General features: G+C 39.3%; 1 protein-coding gene across 8 annotated transcripts in view; it reads right to left on the reverse strand.

Moving 5' to 3' along the window:
* LOC112158762 (serine/threonine-protein kinase WNK2) overlaps positions 1-16,520 on the reverse strand; it is a 35,200-nt gene extending 18,680 nt beyond the window's left edge. For 2 of the 8 annotated variants that reach the window (XM_024292286.2, XM_024292282.2), the window contains exons 1-10: positions 15,937-16,519; positions 14,834-15,640; positions 5,726-5,898; positions 5,426-5,646; positions 5,186-5,343; positions 4,413-4,501; positions 3,786-4,005; positions 1,597-1,873; positions 1,397-1,512; positions 269-1,114 (exon numbers count right to left, since the gene is read on the reverse strand). In XM_024292286.2, coding sequence (XP_024148054.1) covers positions 269-1,114; positions 1,397-1,512; positions 1,597-1,873; positions 3,786-4,005; positions 4,413-4,501; positions 5,186-5,343; positions 5,426-5,646; positions 5,726-5,898; positions 14,834-15,460 — 2,727 coding nt within the window. In that variant the 5' untranslated portion in view covers positions 15,461-15,640; positions 15,937-16,519. Of the gene's footprint in view, positions 1-268; positions 1,115-1,396; positions 1,513-1,596; positions 1,874-3,785; positions 4,006-4,412; positions 4,502-5,185; positions 5,344-5,425; positions 5,647-5,725; positions 5,899-14,833; positions 15,641-15,936 lie in introns of all 8 variants that reach the window. The other 6 variants (XM_024292284.2, XM_024292283.2, XM_024292288.2 and 3 more) reach the window with 6 other exon arrangements.
* Positions 16,521-16,539: the final 19 nt, after the last annotated feature.

Genomic DNA, 16,539 nt, shown 5'->3' on the forward strand with positions numbered 1-16,539 from the left:
TCAGTTGTAGAAAGGTTTGGTTAGGGTTAATCAAAGGAGAAAGACTCGGTTGTTTTTACCATTCACCTCTTGAAGTATTAGGTTTATGATTTGAAAGATGGTCAGTGCTGGAAGCCTACGAAGGCAGCGAGACTAAGACATAGGGCAGGAGACTTTCCAAGCTTCATGCGGAACAAAGCTGCATTTCCTACAGGTCAGGAGAGGTCTAAAAACAGGCACTGGCTTCATTAGAAGAGCCCAAAGCAGCTTGTTTGGATCAATGACCTACCACACCCACAGCAGTGGTAGCTTGCTGCTTTCTGGAACAGCATTTGTCCTCAGACTCCAGGAGAGTTTCTTGACTTTTAGACAGCCTTCCACACAGGGTTGGACTCTTTAGGCTACAGTCTCTGTCACCAAATTGCTTTGGGGCCATCGAGGAGCCCAGGTGTGAAGCTTGGAGGTGTGTAGAGTTACAAGGAGATGCCTTACGGCTGATGATGTTGAAAAGCGACTGCTGCAGCATGGAGAAATCTAAATAGTCATTTAAACATTTTGTCTGTCCAGAAGAAGGCTGGCGCCTGAGGTCACATGGGCAGTGATGCATTGGTAGGGCAGTAGGAGAGAGCCGAGAGTTCCCCTCTTGAGATCTCAACTGAAGCAAAGAGATGCAGGCCTGGCACATGGGGGTTTTATGAATGGCACAGTGGGGTTTGTTATTGGAGGTTAGACTCAGGAGACTGCCAATGTCAGAATGTCTACGTCCATGTGAGACGGGAAGAGTCATTTCCTCAGTGGCCTCTGATTTTAAGCCAACGCAGACATCACTGAAGCGGCGAATCTCAGAGGGTGGAGATACTGGGGAAACTAAAAGCAATGGGGGAGAAGTCGGGGACAGAAATCCAACTTCAGCTTCAGACTCGTTCTCCATCACCATGGGAGTGGGACTGATTGCCCTCCAGGGCGGAACGAGAGCTTGAAGGTGAGCTATGTGGTTCTGCGTGTCAATGACAGGAGCACTTCCTCTGCGTTCTCCACTTCCCAACCGAGTCCTGAGAGTTGGACTCAGTGCTGCTCCTAGGACTCTTTCACATGAGCGGGGTCGGTCTGTTGAGAAAGGGTTGCCACTCTGGCACTGATAATGGATCAACCCAAAAACAAAGCATTACTTGAATGTACTCGAACAAAAGGAAAACATCAAGAAATGAACACAAACAAAGTTGTCTCAATTTTTGAATTAGCAAAAAAGTGTGTGCAGCATATTCTGAAGTGTGTTCAGCTCATTTCAAGTGTGGGGAAAATGATGTTTGATCAGGTCAGAGGTGAGGTGTTTTAACAGCTGGTTTGAAATTTGGATGCGTAACTTAATAACTGTAAGCACATGGAGCAGCAGGGTGGGTAAGCTCCAGAAACAGACCTGCTGTGCTGCCATGGTAACCGGTTCCAGAAGTGATGGGTAGGGGACACTCTGCTGGCTGCTGTACGAGTCTGAGAACACGGTGGAACCCATGCCGCTGTCAAGTGTGCCACCTGCTGCAGAGAGACACTAAATTATGCACTCCAAAAAGGAAAAGATTAAGGTCATTATTTTGGGTGGGTATGATCTGACTGTCTTACATGTCACTGAGTTGGTACTGCCTGTTAGGTTATGCAGCCGGCTATGTTGGTCTGCCTCTGGCTCCTCTGGTTCCAGCAATAGAGGTTGTCCGATTTGGGGCGGCCCAGACATGTTCTCAGGTGGTGCCTTTGCGGTCTTGGGTCCTTCTTCACCCTGTTCCACTGTTACTGCAGAAGACACTGTTCTCCCTCGTCTCCATTTTATCAGAGCCACACGATCCCTGATGGACTTCCCCACAGTCTTGACATCACTCTCTTGGAAAAAGCCAGACTCCACCTGCAGTTAGGAAGTAAAGAAGACAACTTTTTACAACACCCTTTACTTTCAACTTGTGAGAGTTTAGAGCAGGGGTGTCGAACTCAATCACAAAGGGGGCCAAAATCCAAAACACACCTTAGGTCGTGGGCTGAACAGGATAAACGTTTTTTGAACTCACTAAAACTAAATTCTTAGAACTTTAGAAATGGAACTTTTCAACCCAGAATGTACCTTGGGACGCAGTCATAACCCTAACCCTCCCCGGTCCGCGTCTGGTACCGCGTCCGGAACAAGAACTGATCTGCGTCCGGTACTAGGTTGAGGTTAGGATACCAGTGCGGTCCGCATCCCAGTCCCGTCCCGAAAGTTCGGGAGCTTTGATTTAACTGGATGTCAAAAAAACAACGACTTGGGGACACGCAAAGCAATTTTTTGACTCTGAGGAGTCCTTAACCATAACTCAATATGTGATGAGTTGGAAATGAGAATGTGTTGCAATACATTACCAGCGCAAGATACCATCGGGCTGTTAATAAAAAAAAAAAAAAATGATCTGGAGGGCCGGATACAATTATCCAGCGGGCCGGATCCGGCCCCCGCGCCTTGACTTTGACACATGTCGTTTAGAGGGTGGACTGAAACAAAATACGAAAATCAGAGGAAAGGTTGAGGGAGAAAGAAATAAAATAAAATCTTTCTAAAAGGTGTCATCGCTGTGAGGAATAACTGTCAGCAGCTCAAATTATTGAAAATGACAAATTTCTTTTCCCTTCTTCGGAAAAATATTTTAAATCAATTAATCTACTCATAAAAGGTCTCATAAAAAAGACAATCACATGGGAAATAACTCTTGTCATTCCATTCCTTTATCAGTCTATTAACTCTATGGTGGGAAGGGATGTAATGATTCACTTTCCCCAAGATTTGGTTCAAACTTCAATTTTTGGGTGAGTTTTGTTTCAGTTCAATTTACGACTTGTGAATTATGAATCAAAAACTAAAAACTCAGATCCTTTTTTGGATTTGCTAATGAGAGTAAAAACTAAAGAAAATCTGAGTTAACTTTTACTAAGCCCGTTATCAAGAAATCAATCAATATCAAATGCACGGAATTTACTACAACACATGTTAGACAACATAAACATATCCAAACACAGAGCAGGGATACTGCGGTTCAGATTTAAATCAAGAATTGTGGCATCCCTAATGGATCTAGTGGACCTAGTGGATCATTTCCATCCGTTTCTTCATTTTAGATTTGGATGCTTACTTGTGTAATTTTCACTTAGGTTTTTACCAAAGTATCTGAGTTGAGATCAAGATCTGCATTATAGCCCCAACCTCCAACGGTTCAATTCTGTTCCGTTCTTAATTGTGCATCAACTGCATGAAAGAAGCTTAAAATACACCAGCATAACAGAAAGTGTGGGATGTTTTATTTGTCTACATTTGCGCTCGTGTTTAGTTTTTGTATTTAGGCCAAACCGTACAAAACTACCTGTTTTATTTTTATGTCAGCCCCAGTATAATTAGTGAAAAAGGGCACAGAGAACAGAGAGAAAAGCTATGAAAAAAGATGAAAAATATATTTTAAAAACAAAGTAATCCATAGAGATTGGTTAGGTTGTCAAAATTGATATTTTTGCACAAAATTTCATTATGGGTGAAAAAAGAAGCACCAAATAAAGAGGATATTGTGTTTTCCACAAATATGGTTTTCATCAATACCATAACACTATTAGAACGTTTTTGTGGTATTTTCAGAATGTTAGTTGAGAGACATAAAAGCTGGAGGTAAAATAAGTCCTAACCATTGGCTTTAGAAACGTCAGTAGAAAACCAAAAGCTTTTTGCATCAGCTCATATGTGGCCACTTACAGGTGCCAGGGGCAATGCACAAGTCAGTTTTAAATATAGATCACTCACTCACCATTTCTTGTGCTATAACTTCAGGGACTTCCTTCTCCAGGTCAAATGTGAACTCGATGGCTCCACTTTCCTTGTACTTCCCTTTTAATTTCTTATGGTCCTCAACCCACAGTTTGAGGGCTATGGAGATCTTTTTCCCATCATCCTCCTCTGCTAGCTCCACCCTCACACCAGTGTCTTCAGCAAAGAAAGCGTGGTTTAACAAGTCCTTGATGGTGTACCTGAGAGCAAAAAAAGCAAAGCTCAGTCATTACAAAAGCAGCTAGGTACTGTTTAGTTTTAATTCTAATAGGACATGCAATAGCATTGAAATCATCAATAGATGATGCATTATTTGTGCTACTATTCAAAAAAAAAAAAATAAAAATAAAAAAATAAAAAAATCAAGCTTACATTAACGTAAAAAAACACTTAAAAAAAGATGTTGCAGTATATCAAGGTTGTATTTCACTCTTGTGTAAGTCATTACATAACAGAATGGAAGGAAAGCCCTGCAGACAGACAAACTGAAGTGCTGCTGAGAATTCTCCATGGCAAGGCGATGCAGCAGGCGAGGAGACCAGGCATGAAAGACTAAAGAACACCTTGTGGCCTGCTTCAGCCTGACAATAAAGGGAACAAGCCTCACCTTTCTTCTTTCTTTTGGCAAATGCACTCTCCAATGATCTCCTTGATTTCAGGATCCATTATCTTGTTGTAGCTAGCAGGCTTCACTCCCTGCGAAAAGGGAAATGCATAAAAACATCATGGATGCCTTCATATGGTGTTAATGACAACTAATGGGGTAAAAATCGTGTGTGTGAATGTTATCTTATGTTTGATTTATTTCTAAATTAGTTTGTAAAGATTCCTTTCAAGTCCCTGTTTTAAATTTGAAGTTATGTCACATTTGCGGTCAATCAAAGTCCATCTCAGATTTCAAAGAGCTTATAATTTCTTTAAAAACCTCTCAAACTTGACCGCAGCTTTGTCATGAGCATTTATCCACTTATCTATGTCCACATTTATGAATAGCTTACTTTGGTTACTATATTATCTGGGAGACTGGCAGTGTACACATAAGATTTTTTCTTTAGCACTAGCAAGCTGGATAAAGAAGACAGTCCAGAAAAGTAGATGAAGAGTCATTTAAAATTATGATTTATGGATGAAAATAAAAAAGTGCCACTTAAGAATATAAAAGTACTGTAGAAGTGCATTAGGTATTTATGGATGTTGAGTACAATGGAGACTACGTCAATAAAACTGCATATAAATATGTTAAATATTTGTTCTTTTAACATCAAGGAAGTGGCTGTTTAACATACTTTTCATTTGCTGACATTTCATAAATAGTGATTATAACATTTTTTTAAGCCATTCTTTCAGAGGCATCATCATAACAAGCAGCAGGTGACTCACGCTGGTAACTTTGCGGTAAATCTGAGCAGCGTTTTGACACTCGGAGTAAGGGTATTCTGACGTAGCCATCTCTAGCATACACATCCCAAAAGCGTACACATCCACAGCTTCGTCATAGTGCTCCTCGTACATTTCTGGGGCCATGAACTCTGGGGTACCTGGAGAAGGAAAAAAATGTGACTTGACTGAATCACTACTCTCCTGTGTTAAACACATGAGTCATATGGCGATGCCTCATACCGATGACGCTCTTTGCAAAGGAAGCTGCTTTCAGAGTTGCTAGTCCTAAATCCCCAATCTTGACTGATCCAGTAGGTCCGGTGATAAAAATGTTGTCACACTTGAGGTCCCTGTGAATGATGGGAGGGGTCCTGGTGTGCAGGAAGTGAAGACCTTTGAGGATTTGCCTGCACCAACTCCTCAGAACCTTCGGCTTCATTACCTTGAAACGCTTAAGATACCTGTGTGAAGGAAAAGAGGTTGTGATTGACAAAAACGATTCACGTCGACACTGCCTTCAGCATTCATCGACAAACGTACGTTTTGAGTGTTCCAGATGTCATGAGCTCCGTTACTAAAACAATGCATTTCTTTCCTTTAAGTGGTGATTCCCAGAAGTCATAGAAACGAACAATATTGGGGTGTTGAAGGCCTTTTAACATCTCTGCCTCTTCTTTAAAGCGCTGCCGCTCCATTTTAGACAGCTTACGATCCTAGAAAGTAAGAGAAAAGGGGGGGAAAAGAAAAAAATGCATTTTTTATAAATCCATTTTGCTTTACAAACACTAAAACATAAAAGCCTAACACTTTCTGTACATTTATAATGCGTGCTTCAGGGGATATAAAGTTAATCAGCACCTAAAACTACAAGGGGGGTTAAACCTTGATAGCTTTTTTTGTGCACGACAATGGATTATTATTTTACTGCTCAAATACATGCAAAAACACTACAGATGTGTCAGGAAAACTCAGAGATTACAGAATCTCCCAGAAAAAAACAAAGAAGGCACCAGCATGGTTGCACCCACACCATGACGCAGCTTTATGTCATCCATCTCTTTCATGTTGCTCAATCTCATTTATGCGCGTACCATCTCAACCTCTTCTTTTCCCATTTTCACCCCTCCCCCCTTCATCTGCAACCCATCCCCTTTTCCTGCACCGCTCACATCAACTGCATCTTTTGAATAAAATCAGAGGCAGAGCGTTGGATAACGTCTCACAAAAAGTGCAACAAAAACAGCATATCGTTTAATTTCCTGCTAAATTGAAGTTGTTTTCTGGTGTTTTTCTTAAAAACAACAAGTAACTTGCATAATTCAATGTTGAGCTATGCTAAGACCCCACCCATCACACAAACTAATGACAATAACTAAAAATATAATGAACACGACACTGCATTTAAAATACTTTCAATCGTTTCCAGCTAAAATGCACGACCCAATATCAGGATAAATCATCTAAACACAGGAATCAAAATGTGTTGTGGTACACAGTGTCTCAGGGACTGGAGTGACACCATGATAAAGCCTGCTGTGTGTGAGAGAGAATGTGGCATATCGGGTTTTGTCTGCAAGTGTGCAGGCCTGGGTGGGGGTTTTTCACTGCACTCTGAAGTAACATGAATTATTCATTTCTGCAGAGAACTCTTTTTACAGAGCAGAGCCGAGGAACGAAAGGCTGGGTCCTAAGTTGGGATGAGCTGACCCGACAGACTTCAACACTGAAATGGCACAGGGTTCAACTCACCTGAGGCGTACTCTGTAAAAGCAACAGCAGGGAACCAACAAGACTGTTTCAGGCCTTTTAAGATACAAAAGCACTGCAGCTCTTAGACCTTTAGACAATACTGTTCTGGTCCCTTCACCTTATTGGTGCTCCAAATTTAAAGAGAACAATATTTATAACAGGCTTTCAATTTAGCACATTACTCAAGTCCTAGTCACATTGACACCTCCTCTACCCCATCTTTTCCCTCTAAGCTGAAACTGGGGCTTTTGCATTATTCAGAGGCCATGAGTACTGTAGGCTCAGACTCAAATGTTTGTCAGAAAGCATGAGGAGTCACATGAATTTAACCAATTCACTCAAGAAAAAAGTCATTTGTCGTTTCGAAAATACAACAAAAAAAAAAACAGCACACATTTCAAGTCAATTTTTTCAAGGTCACAGCGAGGAACTGCAGTAACCCTATAAACGTCATTTCCCCCCAAAGCTGCAAACAGACTTATTTTTAGCATCAGAATCGCTATCAAAGATTTCGCTGCAAGCTTAGATCGCACAAACACTTGGATGAGTGTGCACTTTTTGTTTCATTTTCTTTAAATGTACATTTCTCTGCCAGGTAAGCTGAAAAGGAAAAAGTTAAATGCACCCCATTGGGTTGCAGGGGACAGAAAAATTGATTTTGACATTAGCAGTAAGCAATCCTAAAGACTATGCTTCACGTTGCAGCGATTCACCACTTCCTTGTGCTCAGCTCTATTAAATCCCTTCTAAACACAGAAAGTAACGATGGCTTCAATTAGCTAACGCACTGAGATGTGGATCGTTGTACACTCTTTCCAGTGCTGTGGAGATTGCACGGACCAATTCATATCTGAAGGAAAAGGAAAGGAGTCACTGCAGGCAAACAATTTTTGAACGGCAATTTGCACATGATTAACGCCTCATTTAACAAAAGACTTTTACAAACTAAGTTTTCTTTTCCAAAGCTGTAGCGGTTGAAATGTGCCTGTGCTGTGTACTCAGACCGTTGTTGATCATAGAATTGTTAGTACTTTATAAATAGTTTTCCAGTCTTCTTGAAAAGATAACTTAAATTATTGCCCTTTAATTACAAAACAACCAACTCAAAAAGTATATTTTTCTTATTTTTTTACTTGATAAGAAAAACTCTGAATCATTATTTTAAGGTGAAGCTGAACCACAAATAAAGCTTTAAAATCTAGTGAATGTTGGTCTTCCCAATTTGTATTTTTGGTATATAAAACGATTTAAAAAGCATAAAGTGTGGTGGAGGAATATGTAAATTTAAAACAGAGGAAATGTGATGCAGTGCTTTGAAATTAAAATCAAAAAGAAAGAGTGGTTTAAACTGACTTGAATGTAGAGAAATTGATGTATTATTTAAAATTACAAAGTTAATATTAAGTCTTAGTTACAAAAACTAAAAATCTGCAGCGTGTATGAATTACTTTTTACCAAATACTATTAGTCTTAAAACAGTTGCACAAAAGTATACATTTTTTTTGATTACTAAAAAGCATTTTCTCCTCTGAGTAGAAATGCTTTCAAAAATGCATATATGTTTAAGGCCAAAAAAATCTAAAAATTTTAGACCAAATGTCTGCTCCTCCAAAGACACAGTATGACAGTTCACTTAACCACAAACCACTACCTTCCTCAAAGATGGACTATTGCAGTGCTTGTGCCGCTGTAACAAAAGCTGATGCAGCGCAGACATGAGCCAGCAGACTGTCTGCAAGTGAATTGCGACCCATCAGTCATGACTGCAGAGAGCTGCTGCCCCAAACCTGATTCTCTGCAAAATAGCAGCTAAACACTGAGATCATGCCTAATGAAACAAGAAGTAAACTTTATAAAAATGAGAAGTTAAACAGTCTGAAAATCTAGAAAAGGGATCCTATTACAAAAGAACATGATGCAAATAAGAAAAACTAATGTATGAGGAAAAACAAATAGTTAAACCTTTTAAAACAACAATGTTCTTATAAACAAATATGGGAGAGTGATAAATATTTCCTATAGTTATTTGAGCACAACTGTAAATATAAATTCTGTGAAAGCATGTACTATGCATGTTTAAGTTTGGGCATTAGTTCACACACATGTTGTAGCACAGGATTGTGGTCAATAGATGGCCTATTACCCTATTTTTTGTCAAATGAAAAAAATACCATGTAAAAAACCAACACACCCCAACAAAAAAAAGCATTTTAAGGAAACTGTAAAGTATATACAATATATTTATAGTTTTTTATTGATTAAAAAAAAATCTAGTTTAAAAATATACTTATTCAAGTTAATCTGTTGGACTTGTTTAAGTGCAGATCATTATAGCCCCAAATGCTCAAAAACTGAAACCAATCAAATATATGTATAATTGTTAGATGCTCAGTAAAAAAAAAAAGTTTGCATGCTTAATGATGTGAACATCTTTTGTATAGTTTGTTTTTCTTATTCAACTTTTTATAGAAGACTTCAACCCACTTCAACCACTTGCAGACAAATAGATCAATAAAGCCTTCATTTTCCTGATCTGAGCTGCAACCTGGCTTAAAACTGTGCAGCTGGATAGCTTTGATATCTCACAAGTTAGGTTAATTCTAGCTTGGGCTTGTGAGGTAGCATAAGCTTGTGGGGGAGAGTGTAAACAGTACTGATGGGAAATTGGCTGAGCTATGTTCTGTGCCAACAGTCCCGCCCACAACTCAAAAGGCAAATTTCTATGAACTCTTGCTGCACTGCAGAAAATATTTCTTAAAAAATGACAGGCTTTTTGATTTTTTTTGGCTAAAAACTGCATAATCATAATTAAAAGACCACTGGGAAGGATTTTACAATATATTAAAAAAAAATCTATAATTGGAGTGAGACTTAAAGTAGCATCACCAAGCTGAATTTGATGCAAAGCTAGAAGAATCAATTGTTGCAGTTCCTCATATCCCCACAGGAGTCCGATTGCAAAAGAAAGCAACTCCCCTTTGACTTGGAGAAGGAAAGAAAGATTTTGTACCAAAACCAACTGTATGTGATGGTGGGCTAGAAAAATCTTGTATTCAGTGCTTAATTTTCCTTCATAATAATTGTGAGGAGGTTGATTTTAAAACTGCTCATGTTTCTGCATATTTGGGACCTGTTTTTCATTGCATTCATCAAAAATGTCATTGTACTTCATCTCACCAATAAATATCCTCAGTTGAATTGAATGCCATCAACACTCCCATGGAATGTTGGCATCAAGAAACAGTCATTAAATATATTCAACATAGCGAACTAAGTATCACACAGACTCAAACCTTGTGGTGTTTTTGCCAAAATGTGTCTGAGCCCAGTTTATTATAACACGCTGAAGTGCATAACACTATGACAGTTATATATTATGATTGTTGTAATGCAGTAGTTATTCAACTCGGTAACAAGTTGGTTTGATCAACTATCTAAATATACTGGCTGACCTGGTTTCTCTGCAAAACTTTTAGAACAAGACGATCAAACTCAATAGTATGAATTGTGTGTGTTTTTTTTAATCTGGTTGAGATCCAAACCTGAACAGTTCTAGAATTTTTAAAAAACAGCAATTGCAAATACATGTTTAGAATTTAAGTTTATCGATTCAAAAATTTGGAAATTGATTTGATACCATAACTATTAAAAAAAAGCTCAAAAAACTTGTGTGCTAATGCTCAAGTATTTTAAATGCATTGCATGTGCTTTTGTTTAATTATAATATTTAGTAAGCTTTGGATGTTTAAGAAAACTAGCAAATAAATCTTTAACCTACACAATTAAACAAGAAGTTCTCCTCATTAAAGACCCGCTGCAATTGCCATGGGTGGACCAACGTCTCACTGCTTTGTTAGAATTCTAAATCCAGCACTTGAAGACAAATAGATCCATTAAAGTCTTCATTTTCCTCGTCCAAGATAGAATCTGGCTAAAAACTGCACAGCTGGATAACTCTGATATTGCTGTTTTTTTGCTATGCTAACGTGAGCTTGGCATCGTGAAGAGCTATAATCTAATGAGTGAGTGCAAACAAAGGCATGCTGGGATATAAACGCAGGGCTACTTCTGCGCTAACAGCCCCACCCACAATCCAGAGGTGAATTTCTAATGAACTTGTGCTGCTCTGCAGAAAATATGTCTTTAAAAAAAATGACACAGGCTTTTTGATTTTGGCTAAAAACTGCAAAATCATAAACTCAAATAGGTGTTTGTCATGTCAATCTCCATTAGTAAACACTGTAGCTGTGTGTGCTTCTCTAGGTTTTGGTGAATTTGTTTCAGTTTGGAAAGTTAAAGCTTCTAAAAATAGCTAACTTTACGTTCTTACGCATTAAGCCTCTTTTTTATTTGGCCTAACAGAGCAGAAATATTAAAGTATTTTGTTTTTCAGTCACCCTTATAGCTTAGTAGCACATGAATCATGTCTTTCAAATTATGACCATAACCTTTGCGGAGTCCAAGCAAGAGGCCAGAACAGGATACGGAGGTGATCCAGGTTTGTTCATACAAAGAAAACTAAATTCCTAAAGGGATTATTTCCTAATGAGCTGTGTGACCTTTTCTGTTGCAGGGACAGAACAGGGAGGTTAAAGGCCATTCATGCTGAAAATAAAATACTCATTGTTTTCTGTACCTTGCTTGGTATAATCAACAAAGACAACAATGCATTTTGGCACAGCAAGTGTATTACCCCGAGGTTGTTGGGGTGAAGAGTTAGTTTGAATAAGTCTGACCATTGCCATAAAAAAAAGGCAAAACTAAACCACAACGCAAGAGCTTAAATACCCAACACGGATATTGTGTAACAAATAAAAGCGTGTTTACATTAAAAGTCCTAGAGAAAAATTACAAGATCCGACTAGAGACCAACAAAGCAGTTTTCATAATAAAATCATGTTACAAATATAAATAAGTGAATGCTTTCAATGTTTACTTAAAATCATATTTGAGCCCTAAACTTGACCTGGCGTAATCTGGGGAAACTAAAGTAATTGACCGAGTTAATCTCGAGGTCAACTTCAGGATTTAGACAGTTTAAAAACAAAAAACAAAAAAGGAAGACATGACAAGACAAGCAGTCTGACAACACTGCTATGGTATTTTTGTTCTTAGTTATGCATTCAGAAGACATGGACTAAATATAATCTACAAAACAAGTCGGCTGCCAAATACCACAGAAAACTGTGCAAAGAGTCAGAGCTCAACTGTTTGCAAAAACAGTATTTACCTGAAAGACGGGGGGGGGTCATTTTGGAAATACATTGTAAAAGACATAACAGGCAAAACAGAAATAACAAATTCTTGATTTCAAAAAATGAATAAAAATAAATAAATACTGGCATCCTTGTCTTAGATTAACATCTCTGCCTGAGCCAGGGCCATCTGTGTTATGCCAGAAGCTTGGCATGGAGACAGAAATGTGAGGGAGATGGATTTAGAGAAGAAGGGGAGGGGTTTGAAAGAAAAGAGGAAGAAAAAAAAAACCCAAGACTAACTTAAAATTTCTACAGAAGAAGGTGACGGGTGGGTAAAGACGGAAAGAAACCAGGTATAAATCACTTCACTCCAATTTTCCTGAAAAGCAGGTTTCTCATTATTTTCCCCTACAAGTCATTAAAAATGTTGGCATCCCTGCACAAATTGTAATTACAATTTACGAACTGTATCTTGTTGAATTGTAATCTGAAAACTTGTTGATACTTGTGCTGCAAAACGTCTAATGCTATCAAGATTCCGATTGACTGGAGGCAGTCCAAGTGTTAGTTAAAATGATTGATGGCACACAACTTAATAAAAGCGTCAAAGGGAATTTCTGTCACAAGTCTACTGAATTTCCACTGAAACGTAAAAGTATAGGGTACATAACACCACATGTGCAAGATAGGGGAGGCGAGACTTCCTCCTCAGTCAGCAGTAAAGAGAATATTACATTTAAAGTTCAATGTTGAATATCAGAGTAACAAAAAAATGCTTCAGCATCCAGTTTTCAAGTCTTCCTGTCAGGCTAATCTTAATTCCTCAGAATGTTCTAAATGTAATGTAATTCTAGGTTAAAAATAGCATGTATTACTAGTACTTAAGATTAACAGATTTTAACATTGTAAACGATCATTATTTAATAAAGACAGAGAAAAATACTAATTTGAGATTCCCCTGCAACAGAAAATCAACTAAACATACATTTATTTTTTAATCAAGATTAGTGTTTGGTGACTTGGTAGAGTCCTCAGTTACTACAAAAAAACTAGCTAAATTTAAGATATGTTTAACAAAACATTAGAGGTAAAGTACCAGTAATAAGTTTGCATCTCCAAGAACAATTATGATACATGTTAACAGAGACAACAAAGAAATATTCAAACAAAAGTGAAGATTTAAATAAAAACGATTTTACAGCTGCAGAGCCACACCTGCCTGTGCTCAATTGTAGGTAAATGTAGACATAAAATTCCAAAACAAGCTTAAAGTGAACAGTTAAGTCCTGGTGCTACTTTTCTTTTGCTGCCAGAAAGTTATTCCAAAAATAAATTAAGACCATTTAGTTTTTGAAGTCCGAGTAGAGTTAATGCAGCATTTAAATCGTTTTGAACATATAAAGATGATAAAATGAGAAAGGCCAATTTGGAAAAAATTATACAATTTAAGATGATTATTTGTAGATTATTTCACTATGGACAAAGTAGTTGGTTTAATTACTGACGTGTGTAATATTTAACTGGGATTGGATTAAAATTCAGAGGTGCACAGAAAATTGTTTTTTTTTAAACCTGAAAATTTCCCAAACAAACACTTGTGGGAGTGAAATCAAAGCATGTGGAAAACATTGAAGAACCATGACGGTTTCCTGAGCCAAGTTGCATTTAGCAAATAGAAATGACTGATATTGATCTGTGGATTGTGCGTGGTTGAATAAAAGGCCATAAAAAGAAAAAAACTGGGACAAGAAACCGGTTTAATGTCTAAGATATGTAGTAAAAAGTGTCAACAACTGGGAAATTAAAAAAACTGTTTCCTGCCCACATTCTATCATGCGCCAAACCAAGCTAGGGCTAAAATATTTTTTAAGTTAACAAACTATTAAGCCTCAAAAGAGTCGCAAAACTATCCATACTGAAACAATTCACCACAGAAACCTATGTGATATGCACAACCGTTTTGCAATGTGGCAATTGCATTCAGCCACCTTCGATTCCATCAAGCAGATTGTGCTTCCTCTCACAGGTCACTGACAAAGCATGTATTAACTTACGCAGGAAAATATTTTAAGGCCAGCGACTTCCACATTGTTCCCAGCAGGCTGCAGTGAACATCAGCTGCTTCCTGATTCTCTACCTCCTGTTGCACAGAGGGAGGGAGCAGCACTCACAAATTTGCAGATGCACTGATAAAAGGAGAATGCAAGCACCGATCCCCTGATAACTACAGTCATCACACTTTCAGCTAGCCACATTACTACAACAAAATGTGAAGGGCACTACTGGAATTTGAGTTTAGCTGAATAGCGGGAAAAAAAATTGCCATACATTTTCTTTGTGGGGTCAGTCACGCTTAGTTCCCATTAAGCCTCCTGGGAGACAGAGGGTGAGAGCGTAATAATCCCCACTGCAGTCTCCACTGGATGGAAATAATTAGTTAATGCCTTCACAAAGTTCTAAGCTTGTGGTTTTCCTGTCTATTACGCAAGAAAACAATCTCCACATTGATGTTGAAAACTAGAATCCATCATAAAGAGCGTGGCTGCAAATAAAAATCACTTAAGAGATTGAAAAATGAAGAGTGACAGGTTTAGTTTTAAAAAATAAAACCAGTAGAAAGACTGGATTAAGAAAGCCTTTTTGATAATGTTTACTCTTAACCGACATTGAGCATTAAAAGGAGATTATTTCATGACTTTACCTGCAGTTCGCACCAAGCCACCTCCACCCACGTCTCAGTATCCAGGCCTTTGTAGACAGTTTTGAAGGATCCTCGTCCCAGCTCAATGTCAAATTTCAAAAACCGTCCTCCAGGAGATGTGGAGACTGCCTTCATCTCTGCCTCCTCCTCATTCTCCTCGCTGGCTGCTTTGATGGCAACTTTGCAACCATCATTGCAGGCAACTTTTAAAGCCCCTCTCTCCTTGTCTTCGTCAGCACTGGCACTCTCTGTTGCACTGTCTTTTTGGCCGCCATGGCTTTCAGTGCTGGACGTCTCCTGTGTGCCACAGCTGGTCACTAGTGTTCTGTCCACTATTGTCCTCAGGTTGATGTTAAAGATTTTATTCCCACTGTCGTTGTCCGGGGTGTCAAAGACCTGCTCATCAGTATCTGAGAACCATAGACTTCTCCTTATAAACCTGTGGTGCACACTCCTGTGGTAGCTGCAGGAAGGATAAGCACTGGGATCACTCCCTCCTCTCACCACAGAATCCACAAGTTTGACGTTTCCTTCCCCCATGGTGGTGTCACACCTATTTACGGCAGGGTCGCACTGAACATTAGGTCCAGGCGCAGGTTTGGACTCTCTGGGAGCCTCCGGCTCCATGGTGATTTAAATAATAAAAAATCACTTTGGTTTCCAGGTCATTCGTGCCATGGCTTCATGCTCCGGAGACGAATGGACAGATGAATACCTGCAGTGCCCACCCGGTGACGCAGTTTGTCAGCGGAGGCCCCCAACGCGCTAGGATGGATGATGCGGGCGAGATTTCATCAGAGACAAGTGCTGCAAAAACAAATATTGCACGTTAGCCCCGCAAAACGCACGTTACTTCACACCTACCACGACACAACACGTTTTTAGCCGCAAAGAAGCAAGATGGGGCAACTTAGCGTCAACGATTTGTCACAAGTTAAATTATAAATACATATGTTCTCGTTTGCAGAGGCCGTCACTGTTAAACGATAAACTAGTAGTGCGGTTGTAGCGACACAACTTAGCTAGTACAAGCTAGCTTAGTCAAACTGAACACCGCTTTTTTATTAGAATAAAGTTACAAACATGAACGAAACACGACCTACCTGGTTTAAAAAGCGGACAGAATCCTCCAGTGTGCCAGCTACACTGTCAGGTCCAGTGACAGAAAAATCTTGCTAGCTGTCCACGACTTTAAAAACGCCCTATCTGCATTTTATCCTAATTTCTGCGTTGCAGCACTAACGGAGTCTTTGCAGCCACACAGGTACAAAAAAATCCGCCTCAGGTTTGCTTACCGAATACACACCCCACATTCACGACGAGTGTTTTAGTGGTTTAGAAAAAGCAGTTTTTCTAAGCATCTCTTTCTGCGCACGTCTCCCAGCTCCTTCGTCCTCGCGCCCGCTCTACACGCGGCGTGTCGTTACACACCGCAGAGGCTGAATTCCGAATACTGTGCCCCCTTGCATTTCCAATTAAGTCACGCCAACAGCTGCTTTCGTTAGTTATAGTCCCTCTCCCATTAGCTCCTTTCCGCCGGTGAGCCACTCAAATGTGTTCTCATTCAGTCCGCTTGGCTCCACGCCCCTGGTAACGGCTGGGAGGGGGGGGTGAGGGGATCGTCCAATCAGAAGGCACGCTGGGACATCAGAGAGAGCCGACTCATCACATTGTTGAGCTGCCCCGACACCGAGACTGACACATTT

The sequence above is a fragment of the Oryzias melastigma genome, linkage group LG7, assembly GCF_002922805.2.
Source record: "Oryzias melastigma strain HK-1 linkage group LG7, ASM292280v2, whole genome shotgun sequence".
NCBI classification, from domain to species: domain Eukaryota; kingdom Metazoa; phylum Chordata; class Actinopteri; order Beloniformes; family Adrianichthyidae; genus Oryzias; species Oryzias melastigma.